The sequence below is a fragment of the Trachinotus anak genome, unplaced genomic scaffold (assembly GCF_046630095.1).
Source record: "Trachinotus anak isolate AG129_WGS33_773 ecotype Australia unplaced genomic scaffold, CSIRO_AGI_Tana_v1 ptg000013l, whole genome shotgun sequence".
NCBI lineage: Eukaryota > Metazoa > Chordata > Actinopteri > Carangiformes > Carangidae > Trachinotus > Trachinotus anak.
The window spans coordinates 15,524,286-15,546,233 of NW_027273864.1; the positions used below are offsets into that span (position 1 = coordinate 15,524,286).

The 21,948-nt window shown below is 38.2% G+C and overlaps 1 protein-coding gene across 2 annotated transcripts in view; it reads right to left on the reverse strand.

Annotated features, from left to right (window-relative positions):
- Positions 1-21,948, reverse strand: part of rad18 (RAD18 E3 ubiquitin protein ligase) — a 56,672-nt gene that overhangs the window by 21,770 nt on the left and 12,954 nt on the right. Inside the window, exons 10-13 of one of the 2 annotated variants that reach the window (XM_071493673.1) lie at positions 19,339-19,470; positions 18,400-18,526; positions 13,499-13,543; positions 5,587-5,850 (exon numbers count right to left, since the gene is read on the reverse strand). In XM_071493673.1, coding sequence (XP_071349774.1) covers positions 5,751-5,850; positions 13,499-13,543; positions 18,400-18,526; positions 19,339-19,470 — 404 coding nt within the window. In that variant the 3' untranslated portion in view covers positions 5,587-5,750. Of the gene's footprint in view, positions 1-5,586; positions 5,851-13,498; positions 13,544-18,399; positions 18,527-19,338; positions 19,471-21,948 lie in introns of those variants that run through there. The other variant, XM_071493674.1, reaches the window with a different exon arrangement.

The window sequence follows — 21,948 nt, forward strand, 5'->3', positions numbered from 1 at the left end:
TGGATTTTGCTGTTATTATCTGGGGTAAGACTGCACAATCAAAATTCAGTGTAAAGGATCCTCTGGTGTATTTATGCAAGTCTCTTTTTCAGCCTTAGACTACTTTTAGTGATACAATAATCATTGTGTTGCAAAACGCCTGCAAATCTATGAACATGCCCTGGCTATTGATGCATAATTGGATCATATGTTCAAACACACACAAAGAAGCCTGATTATTGATCAAGTGTCCACAGTATGGCATGTTATCTAATGCTAATTGGCACCTTAGATAAGGTATGTACCTGTACTGAGACGTGTATGTGCCTTCATCTTGAATCTGTAACAACAGATTAAACTCACCATTGTGTATTTCTTCAACATTGTGTTTGGATCTTGCATTTTTCAACTCGCACTGAATAATTTGAACATGCCTGTGTTGCAACTGCACCACTGATGGCGTCCTCCTCTTACCTAGAGAACAACTAACTAAATTTGCATACTCCCATCTGATATGGTAATTAGTAGATTCAAGTTTGTGTGATGTGGTAGGGATTTTATAACAAACTGCAAAGATAAAATTCAGCTGATTAAATGATTCACAACAATCCAGATCCTACAACTGGATTGCCATGTCAAGGAAATTTCGGCTTGTTGATTTACTATCACCCAAAAGAGGTGTTTGATTTTGAACAGAGCAGCAGATCACAAGGATGTCTAGACACACATTGACTAACGTCGACAACTTGTCTTCGAAGCCATATCTTATTGGAACAAACTGTTTTGATGTCTCACAAAGTCTGAAATTCCTTAAAGTTCTAAGTGGAATCAAATCAAACTCAAAGCAGTCCTTTCTCCAGAGAGAATCCATTATGAAATATGCATTCTTGAATAAAAGTGCACATTTAAATAGAAAGACTTAAATGTACACTGCACAGATTAACAGGCTTTTAGAACTACCATTTCAAAAAGCAGACATTTCTGATGTTTTATTTCTTGCTGTTTTTGCGGCAAATGATAACTGCAGTTTCCAAAAAACTCCAAGCTGAACCTGCACTTTATTATATTGAAGAATAGGTTCCTGTCAGTCTAAGTCCCAAAGAAGCTATTTGATACTGTAAATGACTGTAATTTAGTCTGTCAGTTCAAAACGCTACTTTCTTTATCTCTCCAACAGCGATGTGATAAATCCTCAACTTAAGTCTGCCATTGTTGTGCCAGACAAGTAAATGAGGATTGAACAGGATGTGAATGCATCCATCACTGCTATCTAAACTGCTCGCACTTTAAAAGAAAACAAAAGACAAAGCAACAGGAGTCTTCTGAAGGCTTGTCATTATTTTACATCCTTTGCAACTGATCTAGGACATTTATTAAAGTTACTTTTGACAAAAACTGAAGCTGGAATAGACTTGAAAGTGGCCTACCTATTAATGTAATTTTAATGGCAAAACCAAACTTCAACCTATCTGAGAACTCCTCGAAGGGGCTGGGAAGAGTCAGATAGCTCAATAATGGCCAAAGTCAGCATAGCATAGAATGTACCGAGGGTCCTTCCAAGATAGTAAGATGTCCAAGAAAATACAGGAAGAAACAGGAATGTAAACAGATCAATTCACGCTCTCAAATAACAAGACTGCTGGCGTTTGTTATGGACACATAGTGTCTGAGGGAATTTAGTTAATTATGGAGTCTGGCTCAACTTCATGAACTTATCTTTGACTGTTATTGTGTCTTTGAGTCTACGAACCTGCTGGTGTTTCATCCGACCAGGTAGTTAATTGCATTTGGCTGAAGCCTAAATCATTACCTTTTAGATTGCGAGGTTGAGAACAAACACAAATTACAACTGTTGTTGGGAAAATTTAAATATATTTCACACTAAAGTGAAATTATGATTATACAACCTGAGTTCAAGTAGTCTGAAGGAAAACACACCCACAGTAACATTCAGCTCGTTATCTTGATCAGATTAGATCTTTCTACAAAGTACAAAGGTTTGGATGTGTCACAGGTTGAGAAGCTGCTGATGTAATCAGCAACCAGAACAAAAATCTGTAAGTAGAAAATTCAGCTTGGGTCTTATTTTTTGAAGTTCAGGTCAACATTCCTATTGGTTTTGGTAATATTTAAATCACCAGTTACATCATTAAGGTCTACACCATCAGAATACAATACAGCAAGAAATGCATGAAATAAAACAATAAGACCCACATTAACCAGATCAGCTTATGGTCATTGTTAATGGGACAACCCTGTGTCCATGTATCATCCAATTTGACTTGTTACGATGGCCTTTGCAAAGCATGCCGTCGCACTAAGAACAACACATCTCCAGACATTTTTTCAAGATACTAGACTCAGCTCAAGACTTATAAAAGTATTTCTTCACAGGTGCTATTAAAACAGAGCTTTCCTGAAGTAGTAAACCAGTGACACATCAAGAAGATGTTTTAGTTTATAGTGAACAACTCCATCTGCTGAATACAGCCACAAGGTGTGGTTGAAAGCTTCACAAACACAAAGTAAGTGGACCTTTTGTTGAGCATTTTATAGTCAGGCTGTTGATTCTGAGATCAACAATTCAAGATCAACATTCTTGTTTGTGTATTTTGCTCGTTTCATTTTTTTTTTATGAATCCTTGTACTCTAAAAAGGAAGCCTCTACCATTCTGTTTTTCGATTACTTTTTCATGGAGTTTTTCTTTATCACCACTGGGTGTCCACATTTGGGCAGAGTGGTTTTCATTTACTCTCTCATAATGTGGCCATTGTGAGGCCCATTGAGACAATAATTAAAGGCTATAAAACTGACTAATAACCCATTTCTCCCAGCTTCTACAACAAATTCTAGCTCTCTATGTTCAAATTTCTATCTGTATTCATCTATCTATATTTGACAAGTCTCACAAACACAACAATCCTGACAAAATGATTATGTTTACATTTTTATATCGGTATTGCTGAAAGCAATCCTTTCAGAGTATGCATTCACACTAGTTCTGATGCTGGAGCTAGAAAACCAAACTAGCAGAGTAGCACTGCATAATAAAATGCAAATGAAAATTAAATATAGGACATTTGACAGTTTGCAGTACACGTACACATGTCAGAGCCTGACAAGCTATCAAATGTGTAACTGCACTGCACTGAATCAGTTTCCAAATCACCAAGGATTTCACAGACTGTTTTGTCTCCAGGCATGACAGACGCTATTTCGCAGGTTGAATTTGAAACTTTGAGCCAAAATAAATGGCATCTGAAAGACAGAAGTAACACAGAAGATGTTAAAAAAGTAAGTTGCAGTGATGTATATTGAAGTAATGTCTATCTTGACCATCACACCAGAGGTGAGACATATTCACATTCACCAACCCTAACCCTAAACCAACCTTGTTTTTGTTCTAATTCATTAAGACAAAACAGACAAAATATAAAATGGTTGTGCAACTTATGTGTATTATATCTTATTTATTATTGCCTACTTGTCACCCATATTCACCCATATTGTTTTTAAAAAAATATCTCTTTTAGAAGGGGAGCAGCCACATAGGTCTCTGAGAGTTTCTTTCCAGTTTTGCACTGCATTAAATCGATGTTTGTATATAATTTATGTTGTCTCTCTTACTGTTTTATGCAAATAAATAAATCCAAGAATAAAATCTAAACTACTAACCATTTATATCACAACAATATTTCATTTTATTGTTGTTTTGTTTCAGGATTATAACTTATCACAACCTGGTAAGACATTAATTTTGAAGTCTGTTGGTTTTTGTTGTCAGTAATTATCAAATTTTCAATGTCTATGAGCAAATGGAAATGTCACCCCAGAAGGAAATCTTGTACCAACATAAGGGGATTTTCCTATTATCGTGGGCACCCCTTCAAACTTGCCTCTGGGTAATTCCTGGTACAAGTGAAATTAGTCACCCAATTGGCAGAATCATTTAACTGTTTTAGGGTGGAAAAAAGATTTTCAGCCTAAGAGGGCTGTTTACACTGCTGCCATTTTGTCCTCAAGGTTGAGCTTAATGGGAGCCGCAGTCATGGGCAGAGGAGTTCATGCAGAACACTCAGTCCTGAGGGCTGATGTGCCCCTGTGCATCTGCTATTCTGCTTTCTTGGAAGAATCAGACTGACTTTACATATACATTCAATGACATTCAGATTGGTCAACCTTTCTCAGCAGGTTTGGAAGGGTTCTGATGCTACAAAACGCTGCCACAGCTGTACAGGGCATTTGGAATATGAGTTAATGTATATTAGGTCCAGGGAAGGGGACATTATGAGGTTCAAAATCAGTTTCAGCACGTGTTGGACAGACGACAAATACCCTTTTCAACATCACAACCCAGGCATAGACAAATAAGGTGATTGTGACTCCTACTGAAAGGTCGAAGTCTGTGTGAATCTCTCCTGGAGACGGTGTGTATACAGAATCAATGATATCACTGCCTGCTTCAGTGTTTCCCAAATGGAGGTAGGGATCAGGAGCTACTCAGTCCTCTCCTGTGGTTTCGAGCAAGAGTAGCATCTCTGCTAATTAAGCTAAAGAGCATCACTGCATAGGAAAGAAGTAGGGATGCAGTGTGTTCAGACGTGTGTGGTATAATGAGCATGCCATATTGATATGAGTCCAGCGGTGTCCGTCAGTGTGTCCCTGCTTTGTCTGAGGAGAGAGACAACTGAGTCCGAAGCACCATGTTTCTGACTCCAGGCAAGCTCTGTTTTCAATCAGGGTCGGCTCCCAAGAGTGTTCCTGCTCACTCTCCCACGCACGTATACATAAACACCGCCTCCCCTTCCTAAGTGTTTACACTCTTGCCTGCTTTGACCTGGGGTTTTCACAAGGACTGGCTTTATTGAATTAAACTGACCCCAGTTACTTTTCTTTCAAAGAAAACAACCAATTTGAAAACTACAGAGCTGTTGCACGCTTTGAAATTGCAAATGACAGAGGAATCCCACATGCCCCCCCTCCTAATCTGAGTCGACCAAACAACAGCCCAAATACAAGAGAAATTCTTGAAGATGGAGGCGATAGGTTAACAAAAACAGACACCCAGTGATTTGGTAGAGAAAAAAGTGCATATTTATGCATTTTGGGGATCTTTATACAACTCCTACTTCAATAGTTATACCACAGAAACGATCTGCACAGTTTGTATGAAGATCTCAACATGTGTTTGTAACTACAAGGGCAGCTAATATTGGAAGATAAATCTATTACGTAACCAAAAAAGCAAACATGCAAAATTACTGAATGCCCCTATAGGTTATTTCAGTATAAACAGCATTTTACAATGGACATTAACACGTTACAAAGAATTAAGAATTAAAAAACTAGAAACAAAAAATAGAACTAAAAACAACATTAAAAGCAGCAACATAAAACTAGAAATTGGCCTGGATATTCGTAGAAATTATGTGTACCTATGTGTTTGTGATTGCTTAAATAAATAAATAAATAAATAAATAATCTAAATAAAATAGCTTTTGATTATTTAAACTACACTAAACAGTGCTGAAGAAAATTAAGTCCTGATTTCATAGTCCAAGGTCAGCTGTGTGACACATGTCATCATGGATCACAGGACTACAAAATATGTTAAAATACTCAACATTTATTCAGACCATGACACATGAAGTAAACAACACAACTTCAGAAAATTACAAAGGAATGGCAGAAAGGAATTTGCATAAAAAGTCAATCAAAACTTAAATGTCACTGAGATCTTTCTCTCATCCTCCACATCCTCCACCTCTCCTTACGTTTTACGTTTCCGTTTTCCCAGAATGGGCAGTGAAGCTGCATTGTCTCCTCTGGAGCTGGACATTCGTCTTGGGGCTGAAGTCCTCTCTGTGTCTCTATGAAAGAATATTTTCAGAGATTATCTTTTAGTCTTCTTTCAACGGAAAGCAGAAAGACCAAAAACTTCTTATCACAATTATGTCATGAACATTTTGCTTGAGTAAACGCAATTAAAAAGAAAAGGAACACAAACAGTGATTCAAGTACCTGACTTTTACAATCCCACTATTTCAAAACAAAAGCTAATCTGAGCAGGTGCAATATACCCCATTTCGTGGTGAGACAACCAAACTTTTCTTGTTTATTGTTGTGCACTAATTATATACATTTACTGTACATCAGGTGACTAGGCTTCTGCAAAGAATACATAGAAAAAAGCTTAGAGCATGAAATTATCAACTGATCATGATGTTCCCTCTTGGAAGGAGCATCCACTATGAGTCTCGGAGGACTTCCTCAAAGCCACAAAGACTATGCATTAATTAGTAATAGAAATAGTAAAACGGGTTCTTCTTAAACTTGCCTTCTTTTCTCATGCCATCCACCGACAGACAGGTATGTTGAGAAAACGTACAAAAATTTGATCATTTCTAAGATTAAGGATTTTCCGCCAATACTTCATTTAACCGTTACCATTTCTGTTAAATTAAAGGACCACCTATTTGCCTGCAGTTGTCTCTATGTAACCAGTAATAATCAATTACTTTGACAAACTAATCCAAAGAAGATACTATAAATTCTGCAGGCTGCATTCAACAAATGGGAAAAAGAAGGTGGTGTATAGCCTGAGCACATTCATACTTGATTGTCATGCTGTTGAGTGATAGAAATATCATTTTGATTGAGCAGTCTGGTTGCCACCCTTCCAGGAGATACACTGCAGTGGACTAAGTGGTTGCTCACACCAGCAAAAGGCACAAATGAAAAAATAAATGTTTAGGCTAACAGAAAGCTCTGAAACTCGTGCCTGAACATCCAGCCAAATGACAGTCAAAATGTTTCCAATTTGAGACCTTGGCTGAAAAGACAAAATTTTAGGTCATTCTTCCTTGTAAAAGCACAACATCAACTGTGGGCTAACCGAAGTTGGGCAGACGCTGTATATTTTGCTGTTTAGTATCAGTTTTGTAAGTTGTGAAAAGATGCATCTGCTCAGTATCTGTAGATTAGGTGTATTACCTCCATGCTGCCACTATCATAGGACAAAGTTTGCAGACTGACTCATTAATGTTCACCTTCCCTTTTGGCTTTGGTTTTAAATCCAAAATATTGAAAAGTAGGTGTGTTTGCTTTTTGCTTTGCCACTAAATCCTCTTTTATGTCTTGTCCTCCTCTCGTTACATGATAAGACTCTGCTAGTCTGTGACGTGCCTCTGCTCTGCTGCTGCATGGGGCAAACGCTTTCAGTTTATAATTGTAGCCAAAAAAAAAAAGAAAAAAAGAAAAAGCAAAAAGCAAACTATGAGGATGGCAAGCAAGTTATGTAACCGATGTGTACTTGAACACAATGTGACACCAGTAACACTGACTACCATAGCAAACCTTAATGTTGTGTTAACTCACACACCATGACAGTCTTTTTGCACATCTCTATGGATCAATGGACTAGTCACTGTGAGGGTGCTCACTCGAAATGTCCATTTAAGTTCATTCAAACAAGACAATTACCTTCTCAGATATTTTCAGAAGAGAAAAGCATTGTTACTTGTAAATATCCCATGAACGGGCGAGCAGGAAGAAAAAAATACCAACAAAAATGTGAAGCTACAGATGTCTGGAAGATGCGACAGACAGTATGGGCTGTCGGTTCTGTTGTGAAGTTCAGTTTTATTTCTGTCACATCACAGACTCAGACGAAACTGTGGCAGCAAGAACATGTACAATTCTAACAAATGCCAAAACTCCATCTGATCATCCAACAACCAGATTGTTGTTCTTTCTGATGAATATTATAGTATTTTATTTGTTTTCCAGAGGCAATTTTTAATCAGCACTTACATTCAGTTGGTTTAACAAGAAAATACATTATTACAATACCCTGCTTTATTCTAAGGGAGCCTTAATGTTTTCAGAAGAACCCATCTGGTCTGAGTGCTCTAAGCCGTTTCCTTTTATGGATTATCTATAGCCACACCAGTATTCTTTGCTACCATGAGATCCCTGTTGGGTTCCACAACTCAGCATGTAGTGTTAAGTTACAGCCTCATTACTGAAGCACCTCTGACACAAAGTGATGGACAGTGAGATCTCCTCCATAAGAAATGTTCAGATAAAATGGCTAAGAAACCAACAGGGAGCCCTAAAACCTCAAGGTCTGGAACCACTTACAGCTTCCATGAACTACTCTCTTCATCTGACTGTCCCACAGATGTATATCACCCTCCAGCCAGTGTCAAGGTTCTGTGTCTCTTCATCTTGACTCTATGGACTGGAAAACAAAATTCCAGCACTGGAATTTGGGTCAGAATCCACATGTGGGTAGTAGAAGGATGGGGAAATGTGTAAGTGTAGTGGATTACTGGTAAGCAGGCAGTTGGCCTCTGTAAAAAGTGTGGCTCAGGACTAAAACAATCAACAGTTTTCATCTTTGCCAGCGTCTGACAGGCTGGACGATGGAGATAAAGCCTCGCCTGATGGAAAGAAAATATCCTTTCACACTTATTACAAAAAAAGATTTGGCTTCTGCCCATTGAAATGATGAGACATTCCAAGGTCCAACTACGGGTGTACAATGACTATATACAGTAAAATGCTGTAGGTTTGGACTTAAACTCAGAGTTAGTCGGAAGGATGAGAAGCAGAGTCTAGATTATCCACAACAAACGCAATGAAATCACATTCTGATATATGTGCTTTTGTTGTTTTATCAGCAGTATAACAGTAAAGCTTTCTGCACATTAAATGTCCATGATACAAACTCACGTGTGTGGGTAAGCATCAACTTTGTTTTTTTTTGGGGGGCATTTTACCTTTACTGACAGGACAGTAGAGAGTGACAGGAAAGGGGCAGAGAGAGAGGGGGAATGACACGCAGGAAAGAGTCGGGCCGGTCGGGAGTCAAACCAGCACTTGCCTGCTAAGAGCATCCACTCATGTGGTACGCGCCCTAACCACTCCGCCATCGGGCCGCCCCGGGTAAGCATTGAGTTTTATTCAAACTACAATGTACTGCCGACTGGCATGATTTTTAAAGGTCTAATTTGACAAAATGAAAAATAACTAAGGAACGCAATATATGAATTTGAATTTGATACCAGTTTTCAAAAATGTTTTCTTTTTCAAAAAAGTTGCGACAGGGGCAACAAAACACTGGAAAAGTTGTGTAATGCGGAAAAAAAAAAACACCCGGTTGAATATCTAACAACTAATTAGGTTAATTGGCAACAGGTCAGTACATGATTGGGTATAAAAAGAGCCTATCAGAGAGGCAGAGTCTCTGTGCAGTGAAGATGGGGAGAAGTTCACCACTTTGTGAAAGACTGTGTGAGCAAATAGTGCAACAATTGAAGAAAAATATTCCTCAATGTAAAATTGCAAAGGATTGGGGAATTTCAGCATCTACGGGTTATAATATCATTAAAAGATTCAGAGAATCAGGGGAAATGTCTGTAGGCAAAGGGACAAGGCCAAAAACAAATATTGGATGGCTGCGATCTTCGGGTCCTTAGGCGGCACTGCATTAAAAACACACATGATGCTATAGTGGAAATCACGGCATGGTCTGTGGAGCACTTCTGAAAACCCCTGTCTGTGAAACTGTTTGTCAATGCATCCACAAACGCAGGTTGAAACTCTATCATGCAAAGAAGAAACCATATCTAAACATGATCCAGAAACATTGCTGACTTCTCTGGGCCCGAGCTCATTTAAGATGGTCTGAGGCGAAATGGAAAACTGTCCTGTTGTCTGACGAATCAAAATGTCAAATTGTTTTTGGAAACCATGGACGAGTCCTCCGGGCTACAGACGAGAGGGACCATCCAGCTTGTTATCAGCACACACTCAAAAGCCAGCATCCATGATGTATGTATGTGGGTGCATTAGTGCCCACCGCTTCGGTAACCTGCACATCTGGGAAGGCTCCATTAATGCTGAACGATATATACAGGTTTTGGAGCAACATATGCTGCCATCCAGACTATGTCTTTTTCAGAGAAGGCCTTGCATATTTCAGCAAGACAAATGCCAAACCACATTCTGCATGTATTACAACAGCATGGCTCCTTAGTAGAAGTGTCCGGACACTAAACTGGCCTGCCTGCAGTCCAGACCTGTCACCCACTGAAAACATTTGGCACATCATAAAACGAAAAATACAACAAAAGGAGATCCGGACTGTTGAGCAGTTGAAATCCTGTATCAGGCAAGAATGGGACATTTCACTTTCAAAACTCCAGCAACTGATCTCCTCAGCTCCCAAATGTTTACAGAGTGTTGTTAAAAGAAGAGGTGATGCAATTAAGTGGTTAACATGCTCCAACTTTTTTTGAAACGTGTTGATGGCATCCAATAAAACAATAAAACTTCTCAGTTTCAACATTTGATACATCGTCTTTGTTCTATTTTCACTTAAATATGGGTTTACATGATTTGTATATCATCGCATTCTGTTTTCATTTACATTTTACACAGCGTCCCAACTTTTTTGGAAACAGGGTTGTATTGTTAATTACTTTAGTTTGTCATTCTATACATGTCCTACAACTTGTCCAAACACAAGGCAGCACCAGCAACCTTAAGAGAGGGAGAGAGTTTGCAGTGCTGTGTAGTCAAAGCAGCACCACACTGTGTAACTCAAGGGTATGATTCTGTGTCTTAGTGCAGGGCAGTGAACTAGCTCCAGGTCAGAGCAGATGTTTCATGTGAGTCCTTTGGGTTGAAAAGCTGTTTGTGTGTCTTATTGCATTGCTAAAATCTTTCGACAGACATGACAGCAGTAACAGCCCAGTAACAAAATTATCAAAAAAAAAAAAAAAACAGATGAAACTGAATTTATGCACAGGGGAACAGTTTTCCAAATGCAGAATATATCAATTCTGACTATTAAGCCCAGTTGTCACAGCTGTAATTGGTTCAAAATATGAGCACGACTATTCCTGGACAATAATATTTAAAGCTGACATAACTCAATCTCTGTCAAACAGTTTAATTGGTCAGAATCATCTTTCCAGGGATGTTATTTTGCCAAAACAATCAAAAACCATCCACTATTTGCTAACAATTTGTTGACAAGGGCTGTCAACGAATTTTCTGAATTTGATAATACAGTGCAATTTAAAGGAAAAAAAAACAACACAAGTTTAATTGTGAAAATAAATATTGGACTGTGGCAAAAAAAAAAAACAAACAACATTAGAGCAGTTGTCTGCCCTGGGCCACTGTACTGAATACAGCACATGACAGACAGGAGTCACTTTCACTGATTGAAAATAAACCGTAGGTCAAGCTGAAGACAGAACAATTCATCAACCATGTGGTTATGATGTCAGAGAGTTCACAACCCAACTTGGCCACAAGGAAAGTGATTTTCACTCCAAGTAATCTAAAAAGCCCCAATTGGAAATACTTTGGATTTTGGTCAGTAGATGGAAAAATTGTGGAACCTTGAGAAAACTTGATTGCTATATAAGCAACAGTTAGTCTTGCCTACCATTCCAGCTATAGCAACCTGAGGGCACATCTCTAGTAGTTATGTCTCTCAATGTATTGGTTTGTCCTCTTATGCACATTGTGTGCAAAAGTTTTTTAAAAGGAATAATCGAACATCATTTTTGGCCAATTTCGACACTGTTATTGTTGACAAGAGTAACTCCATGCATAGTGCTTATCTTGCTGCTTTTGATAACAAGTGGTTTTCCCAAACCTGCTCAAAGAAAATCAAGGAAACTCAACAATTCAGTAAAACTAAAAAGAAAAAATCATTTTTAGACTTAACCAGAACAGTCTTTTCACCTGATAAGGATACAAGTCACAGCTAAAACACACAGGCAGAAATATTCATAATATGGAACCAATCAGTTCAGACATCCACAGACCCACCTATACTCAGCCCATGGATGCACTTGTGCAACAAATTATATCTACAGATATATATTTTCCCAAGGGCATGAGGTGCAGCACAGACAGCTTTGCAAGTAGATAGTGCACTTGTTCTTGTGTTTTCCAGTGCAAAGCTCATAGACAGTACATGTATATGAAAACTGTATGTAAACTGTACAGGACATTCTCTTCAGTAAATGACTTGTTTTTGTTTGATACAGCCTATGAAACAAATAATTACAGTGTTATTAGTCTAATACACTCAATACACACAAACTGAACATTTTGGACTGTATAAACATAAATTCAAAATTACAAGTTCCACTTATCAATCTTTGGCAATTTGCAACAGAGGTTGACCTTTTCCTCCCTGTTTGCCTGTATTGTATCGTGGACAAAGAGCTGATAGTGTTGTGTTATATATTTGAGAGATAACTATATTGTGGAGAAATAAACTGAAAATGCCAGATAAGACATGAATACCACTTGTCAGCATTGTTGTAAACTCAGCTGTTCCAAAGTTTACCCGAGGACAGCCAAGGTTTAGCTAAAAAACTTCTAAGTCTATTGCCTGAATAATAGAGAATGCTTTCTGAAAAAATTACATCTGATGTAGTCTACACTGACAAATTTTAAAGTCTGTTAAGCATTTACGGCAGCACACTGACTGAAAGCTTCCACATCCTCACCCTTTCGGTCTCATAAAGTATTTAACAGTTGTTTAGATTATTACCTGGAGTTAATCACATACAAACAACTATTTTGTGCAAAAGTGGTTCCTTTAAATGAACAGACATGGCTATTGGCCATAGTTGTGCTAGGCTTGTACTTATGGTTAGCCAACTTCTACCAACCATGCTTGCTAGCGAAACAGAGAAGGTGTGATTTCGGCAGAGCAGCGATTATTTTCAGTCTAATGCATTAATAAGGCCGTACTATAACCAACAACCTTAGCATGCTCAGAATTTACAGATAAAGCTGTCTAATATAAAGTTAACTTTCATTTCAACAGAAATGATCTCAGGTACCAAATTACATTAACTAACTGACTTTGTCAGTGGAACCTCGATGCAAAACAGTCACGTACATCCCTGTGTGACTGGTGGGGGCAGTGCAGTCAGCCAAAGGTCCACCAGTTCTGATGCAACATCCTATCAGTGCTGATTAATTGGGGAAACTGATTAATTGGTTGACCTCTAGTGTGTAAGTTGTTGTCTGTTGCTAGTGAAGATACAGGCCAGAGAACTGCATAAGAATATTGCTGTAGATATGTAGCAATACCCAGTTGTAGAAAACACAGAATTCAACAACATTCTCAACACTTAAATATAAAATAATATAAGGCTTAGGCTTTAAGTGGCATCAAGTGGCACAAATGCCTAGATCTAAGTGGTAGGGTAATGTGGTGCTGTATATGGGATATCCAATATGTATAGTATTTATCAACTTGCACAATGGAAAGCAATCCTGACAGCAACAGAATGTTGATACCAAGTCTATGCATGAGCACAAACCTGCAATTATGTCATTTTTGTAATGGCAAACAGACTGCATAGGCAAACACAGAATGTGATGGAAGTCCTGGAACAAACATGTATGGATAGCACAGTTAAAAAAAAAAAAGACAGTAAGTTTCTTGACACTAATGACTGAAGAATCACTTACTCAAGGTTTCTGGCAGGCTCTGGACCAAAGATGTCAGAAATAGAACTGTAAGGGGAGAAAGAGGACGAGGAGGGAAAGAAACGGAGAGGATGTCAAGTACAGAGATTAACCGATACTTGCTGTTTTTAAAAAAAAAAAAAAAAAACTGACTGCACTGGCTTGTACCTGAATAACTGCCCTGACAGCTAGCGAGTGATGCTCTTTTTTATTTTAGACTCATATGAGCAGGTGTTTTCATTGTATCACATATCCTACACACCCAGTTGTCACTGGTAAAGGCGTACTACTCACAAGATCAACTAAAGGCCAAATGTCACTCTACCAAATGCCAAAATGGATCCTCATTTCTCTCCCTGATTTCAAACTACAGGCTATAGTTGCATGATGTTGCCTCAGGCAAACACTTCATAACAAGTCAGAGTATATAAAAGTACAACTCCCTTTTCTCCCTGCATGCTGTCAGTCAGTGAGATCTGGAAGTTAAGGGTTTTACAATGACCCTACAGCTCACCACCACTGCATCACCCCATACTCACAAAATTGTTGAGATCCCCATCGTTGCTGTTTAAAAGCTGCAATATCTTCTTCCAAATTATATGAATTTGGGCAATGCAGCAATGACAACAACAGAGACAACTACTCTTGACTTGGTATATATGCATTTTGAAGACTAAGAGCTTAAAGCTAATCCTCAAAATAAAGTATGGGGGTGGCAGGATCAGACTTGTAGGTACAATAACTTTAGATTATTGTCCAACAAATACACAGTTTGATATTTTGTGGACTCTTTTTTAAATTCCAAATTTAGGGAAAGTTACAATGAGGCATATTTCAGGAGGGACTTTATAAACACAATTATTTTAGCGTGAGAAACAATTCCATTGTTAACATTTTGTGGAACTAAGCAAAATGTGAGTTTTTGTGAATTAGCAACAATACTACAATCGTTTTCCTACTAGATATCCATTTTCCCACACTTCTATGGCTTTGGCTGAACAGCGTGTTGGCACTTCTAAGTTGCCCATTTCCTTCTCTTTCCATACCTCAAGTACACTCATTCGCAGAACAGGCTGCTGTGCTGAATTAATTTGGTGCATGTACTGTAAAGCTGGTCTCATTTCTCATGTGCAGTCATGCTCTGTTGGTCCTCAAAATAAAAAGGTTTCAACAAGACATATAACAAAATGCCTAATCTGTTGTTACTTGAAAATGATGAGGTTGATCTGCCAGTTTATGGCTGGAGTTCTTCTGTTACCATCACCTCTGTCCTCTATGTTTGACAGGCTATTGTCGCCTAGCAACCCTAAACACACGTGTTTGTTTTTGTGTGGCATCTTGAGGTCATCTGAATCACTGATACCGACTTTCTGATTTTATTTGCATATGGAAGTAATACCCCTATCACCCAGACGGCTTTACAATACTGTAGTACTATTATGATTTTAAACTGCAGAGAGAACGATTCAGGGGAAAAAAAAAAAACTATGAAACTAGAAATGACCTGGACTCATCACACCACAACCTTGGAGAGTTAAATGCAGATTTCCATATAAATTCAGGAGGTTGCAAAAGGCACAAGTTATGCCTGCATGGTCGTTGTCTAAATAAAATGCAAAACAGAGCCGGGCCTGACTAATTAGTGAAAAAGAACATGGAAATTAAGGTCTCACTTGACCAAGAAACAGAGAAATGACTGGTTGAACTTGATCTTTGAGCCATCACTTACCAAACAAAATGTGATACTCAATATTCAGCATGCAGGTTAATCGAAGCAGGACATGCCCAATGATTTAAAGAGACATTTTTGAAGTGTGATCCTGTGCCACTACAGAACTAGCCCTAATGAATCCCTAAACAGAAACGGTTTGGGCAGAAGAGAGGACCTATCATTTTATGCAACAGCTCCAGCTTTTTATCATCAGAAAAAGTAAACATTTGCAGGTACAGATTCAGTCTTATCTCATCTTTTCAAGGCTGTTCTCAGAGATTAAAAACATACCTCTATTTAACATTCATAAGCAATATATGAACACGTAATAAGTGGTTTATAACACATTAGCATGTAGTTGTATGCAGTTATAGGAACACTTATAAGTGTGGATTAATTTACAGTATTTGTCAATCAGTATAACTTCTCCTATAAAGACATATTCTATATTATCAAAACTGTGTTTTACTATAGTATCTTTCATTAGACACCAGCCACCATGTGTGGCTATCCAGAGGAAGAGTTTAAGTTGCAAAGCATGTGTTGTTGTGCCATCCAGCTGCCGCAGTAAAGACCATTTCATTGCCTCAGTTGCAGTGTGCTGAGGGCAACTACATTACAAATGAACTAGTAATGCCTGTGGAGAGGGACACAGATGTATTTAATGATGGGAACTGAGAACTTTAAATTATCTGAACGATTGGAATTGTATGCCCCGCTGCTTATCAATTCCTTTTATCAATGCTGGCATGTTTTTCAGAGCCAGGTGGCCCTTTATGTCCACTACGCAAGTTGCAAAGGCTACACAAATTACACAAGGGTTAAAAGTGGTTGTCAAAGTTTACAACTTTGATTAGAGGATAAAGCAGGACTACCTCTCTGGCCATGAAAAGAGAAAAAAACACCATTAGAGAGAATTGTAGGAACAGCAATCAGGTAAAGTTGTTCTCTCTTCTCTGTGTTTGATGTCAGCAAATAGCAGTAAGCTAACGTTAAGAGGTTGTAGAGAATCTCTCTCTGGTCTGTCTGTCTCACTAACCCGGCTGGGCAATGTGTCTCCTGGGTGTCTTGCTTACCAGCCATTTCCAGGGCTGTATTCTGTGGCTTTGTGCCCTGTGGGTAAACACACGTCCATATGTGCATGCACCAAATCAAACTCGCATTTCCAAGGAGCAACCTCTGTGGAGACCAGTCCAAACAATACGGAGCATGTCATTTTAAAACAAGAAAATGACGACATGGTCTCTCCGTTAACATTTAGGTGCAGCTCTGGACTCATGCAAGACGGAAAGCAATGGACTGACACTGACTATTGATTAAATATTATATCTAAAATGTTGATTAGCTAGGCATACTTGGCAATATGGACACACAATTGTCAGTAAATAATAACCATCGTGTCAAGTATGACAAACCTGTGTAGGTGTACTTTTTTTTCTCTCCCTGACTTGTTAAGGGAATTAAAAACGAATTGGGATTGGTTTGAATACTATCTTATCATTCTCCATCCCTAGATGTACCGCAACAATTTCATTTCTCCTCACCAACCTAAAGTTTATATGAGGACAAGGGAAGAATGTCTCAGGCTACATCAGTGTTACAGGGCTTGATTCTACATGTTTACATGTGTACAATTTCTTTAACATCTTTTTTCATCTGTTTACATCTGAGTTGAAAAGTGAGCCACATTTGATTCCTGTAATATGCACAAAGGAAATTGCATGGATAGATTAATGAAGCGTATCATAGTCAAATCCCCATCTGTGATATGATCAAACAAGGGTTGTCTGATTCCTGTAGCTCTCTTGCCAGTATAAACAAGAGCCTATCAATATTAGTTTTAATGGTGCAGTGAAAGTCTGGTTTCTGAGTCTGAGATGAATAATTTGGCTGCTAGGGTTTGTTAAGAGAGAGCAAGTGATCTTTGTCGTTTGTTGATGCACACCTGTGTGATCTCACACTAATGTTCTTCGTACTTACACGAGGGGGAAAAAACTGAATAAAAGCAAATTATATATTTAGGAATTATCTAAATCTGAGCTTTCTGAATACAAAATTACAAAAAGACAACTGAGAGCTAATGTTAATTAGTGTCTCATATGTTTTGATTCACATTCAGATCGTCAACCCACAACTTTTAAATAGAATACACAGCTTATGCATTACAATTATTATATCACTACACAATTAGCATATTATTTTGTACTATTTTATATTATTATCATGTTTTTGTTGTAAGATGTATCACTATCATATTGAAATAATAAAAATGATATTAAGTATTATATACACACACACACACACACACACACACACACACAATTTGTTTCTTAATTAAAAAATGACAGTCATGTGAACTGCTCTGATGTGAACATGATACAAAAAATCAACTTTGTCATTCTTAGTGAAGCCTTGCAGTCACCTATCACTTCATCTACAAAAGGACTGGCTGATAATTGTTGTTCTACTCCACTGCAAGGTATGTTCTCCTAGCTGGATCTGCCTGTTCTCCTAATGTGCTTGTTATCAGCTACATGAGGGATGTACAGATTTCAGTGACTGGAATTGGCAGGAACCTCTTACATACAATATTCCATCAATGCGCAGATTCTGTATCTGTTGTGATTCAGTTTTAATCATAGTACAACTTTATATTTTTGTGCTTTAAGGTTGGGTTACTTGGTAGAATATTATGTAGAATAGCTAATTGATCCTTTTGTTTATATTATAAATCATAAGTTAAGTATATTTTCTTGGCATTAATCACAGGATACAGACAAGTTGTCAAGAGACTACTATCCAGGCAAAGCGGTTAGTCTCCTTTTTCCCAACATGTTGGGATGATAACTGGCAATTCTCATAAAATATTAAATTAATGACATATAATTACAAATCATTCCATACACAAGTGGCCCGAAAAGAAACACTATTATATCTCTAAATTAAAGATAGTCAGTAATGTCCTCAAGGCTTTATCAGTTGTAGCAGTTACTAGAGGAAACACTCTGCAAAGTTATCTTTGATCATCATCAATGTGGAATTATACTTCATAAGCACGCTGTATGAAAATACTCAAAAATACCTTTACTTGCCTACTCACCTTTTTGTGCAAGCACCAACACTTGACAACAAGATCTGAGGGTGTCACCCCACCACCGTGAGTGAATCAGGACGAGTGGTATCTATGACTCACCTGCTGATGGATACGTCACTGTAAGTGGGACTAGGTGACAAGTCAATCCCTCTTGCTAATGGCTCCTCGTCACTGTCTCCGTCTTCTGTCTTCATCACTAAGCAGCTCTTTGATTCTGCAACTTGATCTGAAGGATGCAAAAATATACATCATCGTGTCAGACAGCCAGGGGGAAATCAGTCAGTGGAGAAATGACCTGTCAAAGGGGGTATGGATAAAACGTATGCCCCTGACAACCCAGTCCCATTTGGACTCCATATTTTCACATATTCTCAATGTAAAATGATGTTTCAGGTCTTGCTAGTACTACTTAGCTTCTGACAGTGGACAGTGTCATGCAGGTTTTGTGTGTCTTTTGCTAACCTCATTAATCTATGTGTTCAGTTGACATAAAACCACACTTAATTTATATCTTAACAAAACGTTTTGATGAATTTGAGAAAATTACAAATTATACTAAAAATATATGAAAAAATGTGTCACTGACTTTCAAAACTTAAAAAAAAAAAAAAAAGTACTGTACTTCCCTCAGCAACTCTTTCCACTCGACATTCCTCACCATCTCTGAACCTCCTCTTTAACATTTGGTGAACTGATGTCTGCATTTCCACTTGTTCCCAAAACACACCAACATTCATTAGAGTTATTGATGGATCTTTATTCACCCTTGATGCGCACATTAGTGAAGTGCACAGTCATGTTGTGAGTTTGGGAAGGATGGAACAACAAAATTGAGTCCACTTTACCGACAAACCTCTCCCCACACACACAAGCAGCAGGGAGTCACAACAGCTGTGACAAGCTGCGTTGCATGGCTTATTTAAAGAACAAATTCTTAACGATGCATTTCATTTGTAGGAAATGTTGTGTAGACACTTAATAGTCTCCAATGGCTAGAGTACATTTTATTCTTGAGAAGGGTAATGAGTGTCACAGTACCTGCAGAGGGCGTCTTTTCTGCATCCTCTCCCTCCACAATGACTTCCTGTTTGATACGAATCTGCCTGGTGGTCTCTAGGCGACCCCGGACCTGGGCAATCAGGCGGGAAAAGTCGCTGCTGTGCTGCTTCCCTGTTGGTGAAATACCATATATGGTGGAACGGGTGAAGGAGGAAAGAGTTTTGAATGGAACGGGTTCTACAACACTATGTGACAATATTTCTGGTAGGGCTGGGCGATATGGCCAATAATCTATAATATATATAACCTGTAATTCTAAACATGTTCCCTCCACTCCAGATACAAAAACACACACACCTCACCAACGTCACACACATTCACCCAGGAGAGTTTTCTGGATGGGCGGGGGTGTGTGTCTGTCTGAGAGGCAGCCACAGGAGAGCACGACAGGAGCAAAACACTTCAGCGAATTTCATGTCGGCATCTTAAAACAATTATGTGACAATTTCTACTCAATGTTTGCGATATAGTCTTTTACTACATCCCATGTGTAACATACATCGAGTATATACGATATATCGCCAGTCCCTAATTTGAGTTGTCAGTGAACTTAAAGCAACATGTTATCATTTAAGGTTAGGGATACGTAGCTAATAATGTAAAGTTGACTAGGTGCTTTTTAAAGAAAGAAGAAACCCAAGCCATGCACCGACCACTGTGTTGTTTGGGAAATGGTGTATTAATATTTATAGTAAATACGGAGTCATTTTTCAACAAAATCTTACAGATCATGCAAAACAGATTAATATTTTGACTTGGAAATGACAAGTTCCAACCTTGAAAGGTTGAATAGATTTCGGAAGAATACAAGGTTTTATTCATGAGCCTCAGTGTTTGAAGTGAAATACCACAGCTGCAAGCTCCAAGATGAGATTACTATGGCAAACAAACTCCTTTTGCTACTGTGAGAGGAGCCATACACTCATTGACAGGATATAATGGTTGACTATGAATGGAAGCAGGGAAGAAGAAAATTTTAATTTTGGCAGTTTAATTGAGAGATATGAAAAAAAACTGTGTCCAAAAATGGCAACTAACATTAGTTCTACAGTATGATCTAAACATTACCATTGGCAGTTTAAGGAGAGTGTTTTGAAATTATCTGTTACATCAGCTGAAGATTTTTTAAACATTTTAGCTAATCTGAAGTTGCTAAAGATGAAATTGAAACGCAGGGAATTTGTATCTCAGAAACATCGCTAAACAGAGCTCCAGTTTTTGCTTATGCTTCTGGTTACCAACATTGACAGCAGTAGAATATATTTCAACTGTAGGCCTAAATGCTTAATGTTTGTTTGGAACCACATTAGTTGTTGCCATAACAGCTAAAATTCCTGATGCCCTAATGTGTTTAAATTAAACACACACTAAATTAGAGCTGCTATAATCAGTAATGGGGAATGAGTAAGGTTCGTTTTTGAATATTAAAAAAATAATCCATCCCTTCCATGATTCTAACACACACATATGAAAAACCTAATGTAATCTACATTGAATATAAAAGACAAATCTGCAATCTAGCTGTAACATTTGCCAGCAAAACTACGCTTTTCTTTTACCACTGCAACAATCAACGCACATCGTGACACTGAAAGTGGGTGACTCAAACTCTAATGGAGAGTGGGCGCCACTCTGTTATTATGAGATAAACTTAATCAATTTCAAACTTTTGCAAACGGAACAACTGTGCTATCTCAGACTTTTCACTGATACATATAGTCTTCTGAAGAATAAGTGTTTTATTCTCACACAGATTAGCCAGTGCAGTTACAAAGCTTTACCTTAGCAAAACTTGTACATTTACTGACGTTAAGTGTGACTCCTAATACACATCTGTACAAGTTATGGTAACGCTGCATTGCAATATGCATATTACCCGGGTTAAAATAAAACTTCCAGTTTAAATACATTGTCTTATTTAGTTATAAGTAAAAATTAATGTCATGTACCATGGCTGTCCATTATGTTTCACTGCACACAGTTTACAGAAGAAATAATGACACATCACCTCAGGTGTCTGAAATATTGTTTTTTGTGCTTAAAGTTATTTCTTGCTGCCATCTTTGTCAGTCAATTTTAGGGGAGGAGACAAAAACCTTGTTTTATGTGTGATGATGTGCTGTTGACTGTGACAAGCTGGGACATTTGTAAATCAAACACAAATGATTTGAGTTTATTAATTGAATGGACTGAACTTAGGGGTGGAGGGTGTTTGCAGTCACAACACGGCAACAGCTGGAAAGCACACAGCAGATCAAACTTGTCAGTGTCAGGTCTCACCACGAAGCGGGATTTCTAGGTTTTTACCTGCAGTTGGTTTTACCGGGTTATGAACATGTTTTCTGAATAACCAGCAATTGACTATTAACTCTAAAAGAACATGTCACATTACGAGAAGGCTGCAAACTCCCAGTTGATTTAGTGTGTGCATGCATGTGTGTTGCTTTCACCTTCCTGTCTGCTCATTCACTATTCCTCATGCCGGCAGAGTGAGTCATCCACATCCTCTGATAAATCAAGAGGTTATCACAGCAGTGCAGCTATTTTTAGAACCCTCCTCCTGTGAGTCACATCCATTTCTCAGCCACT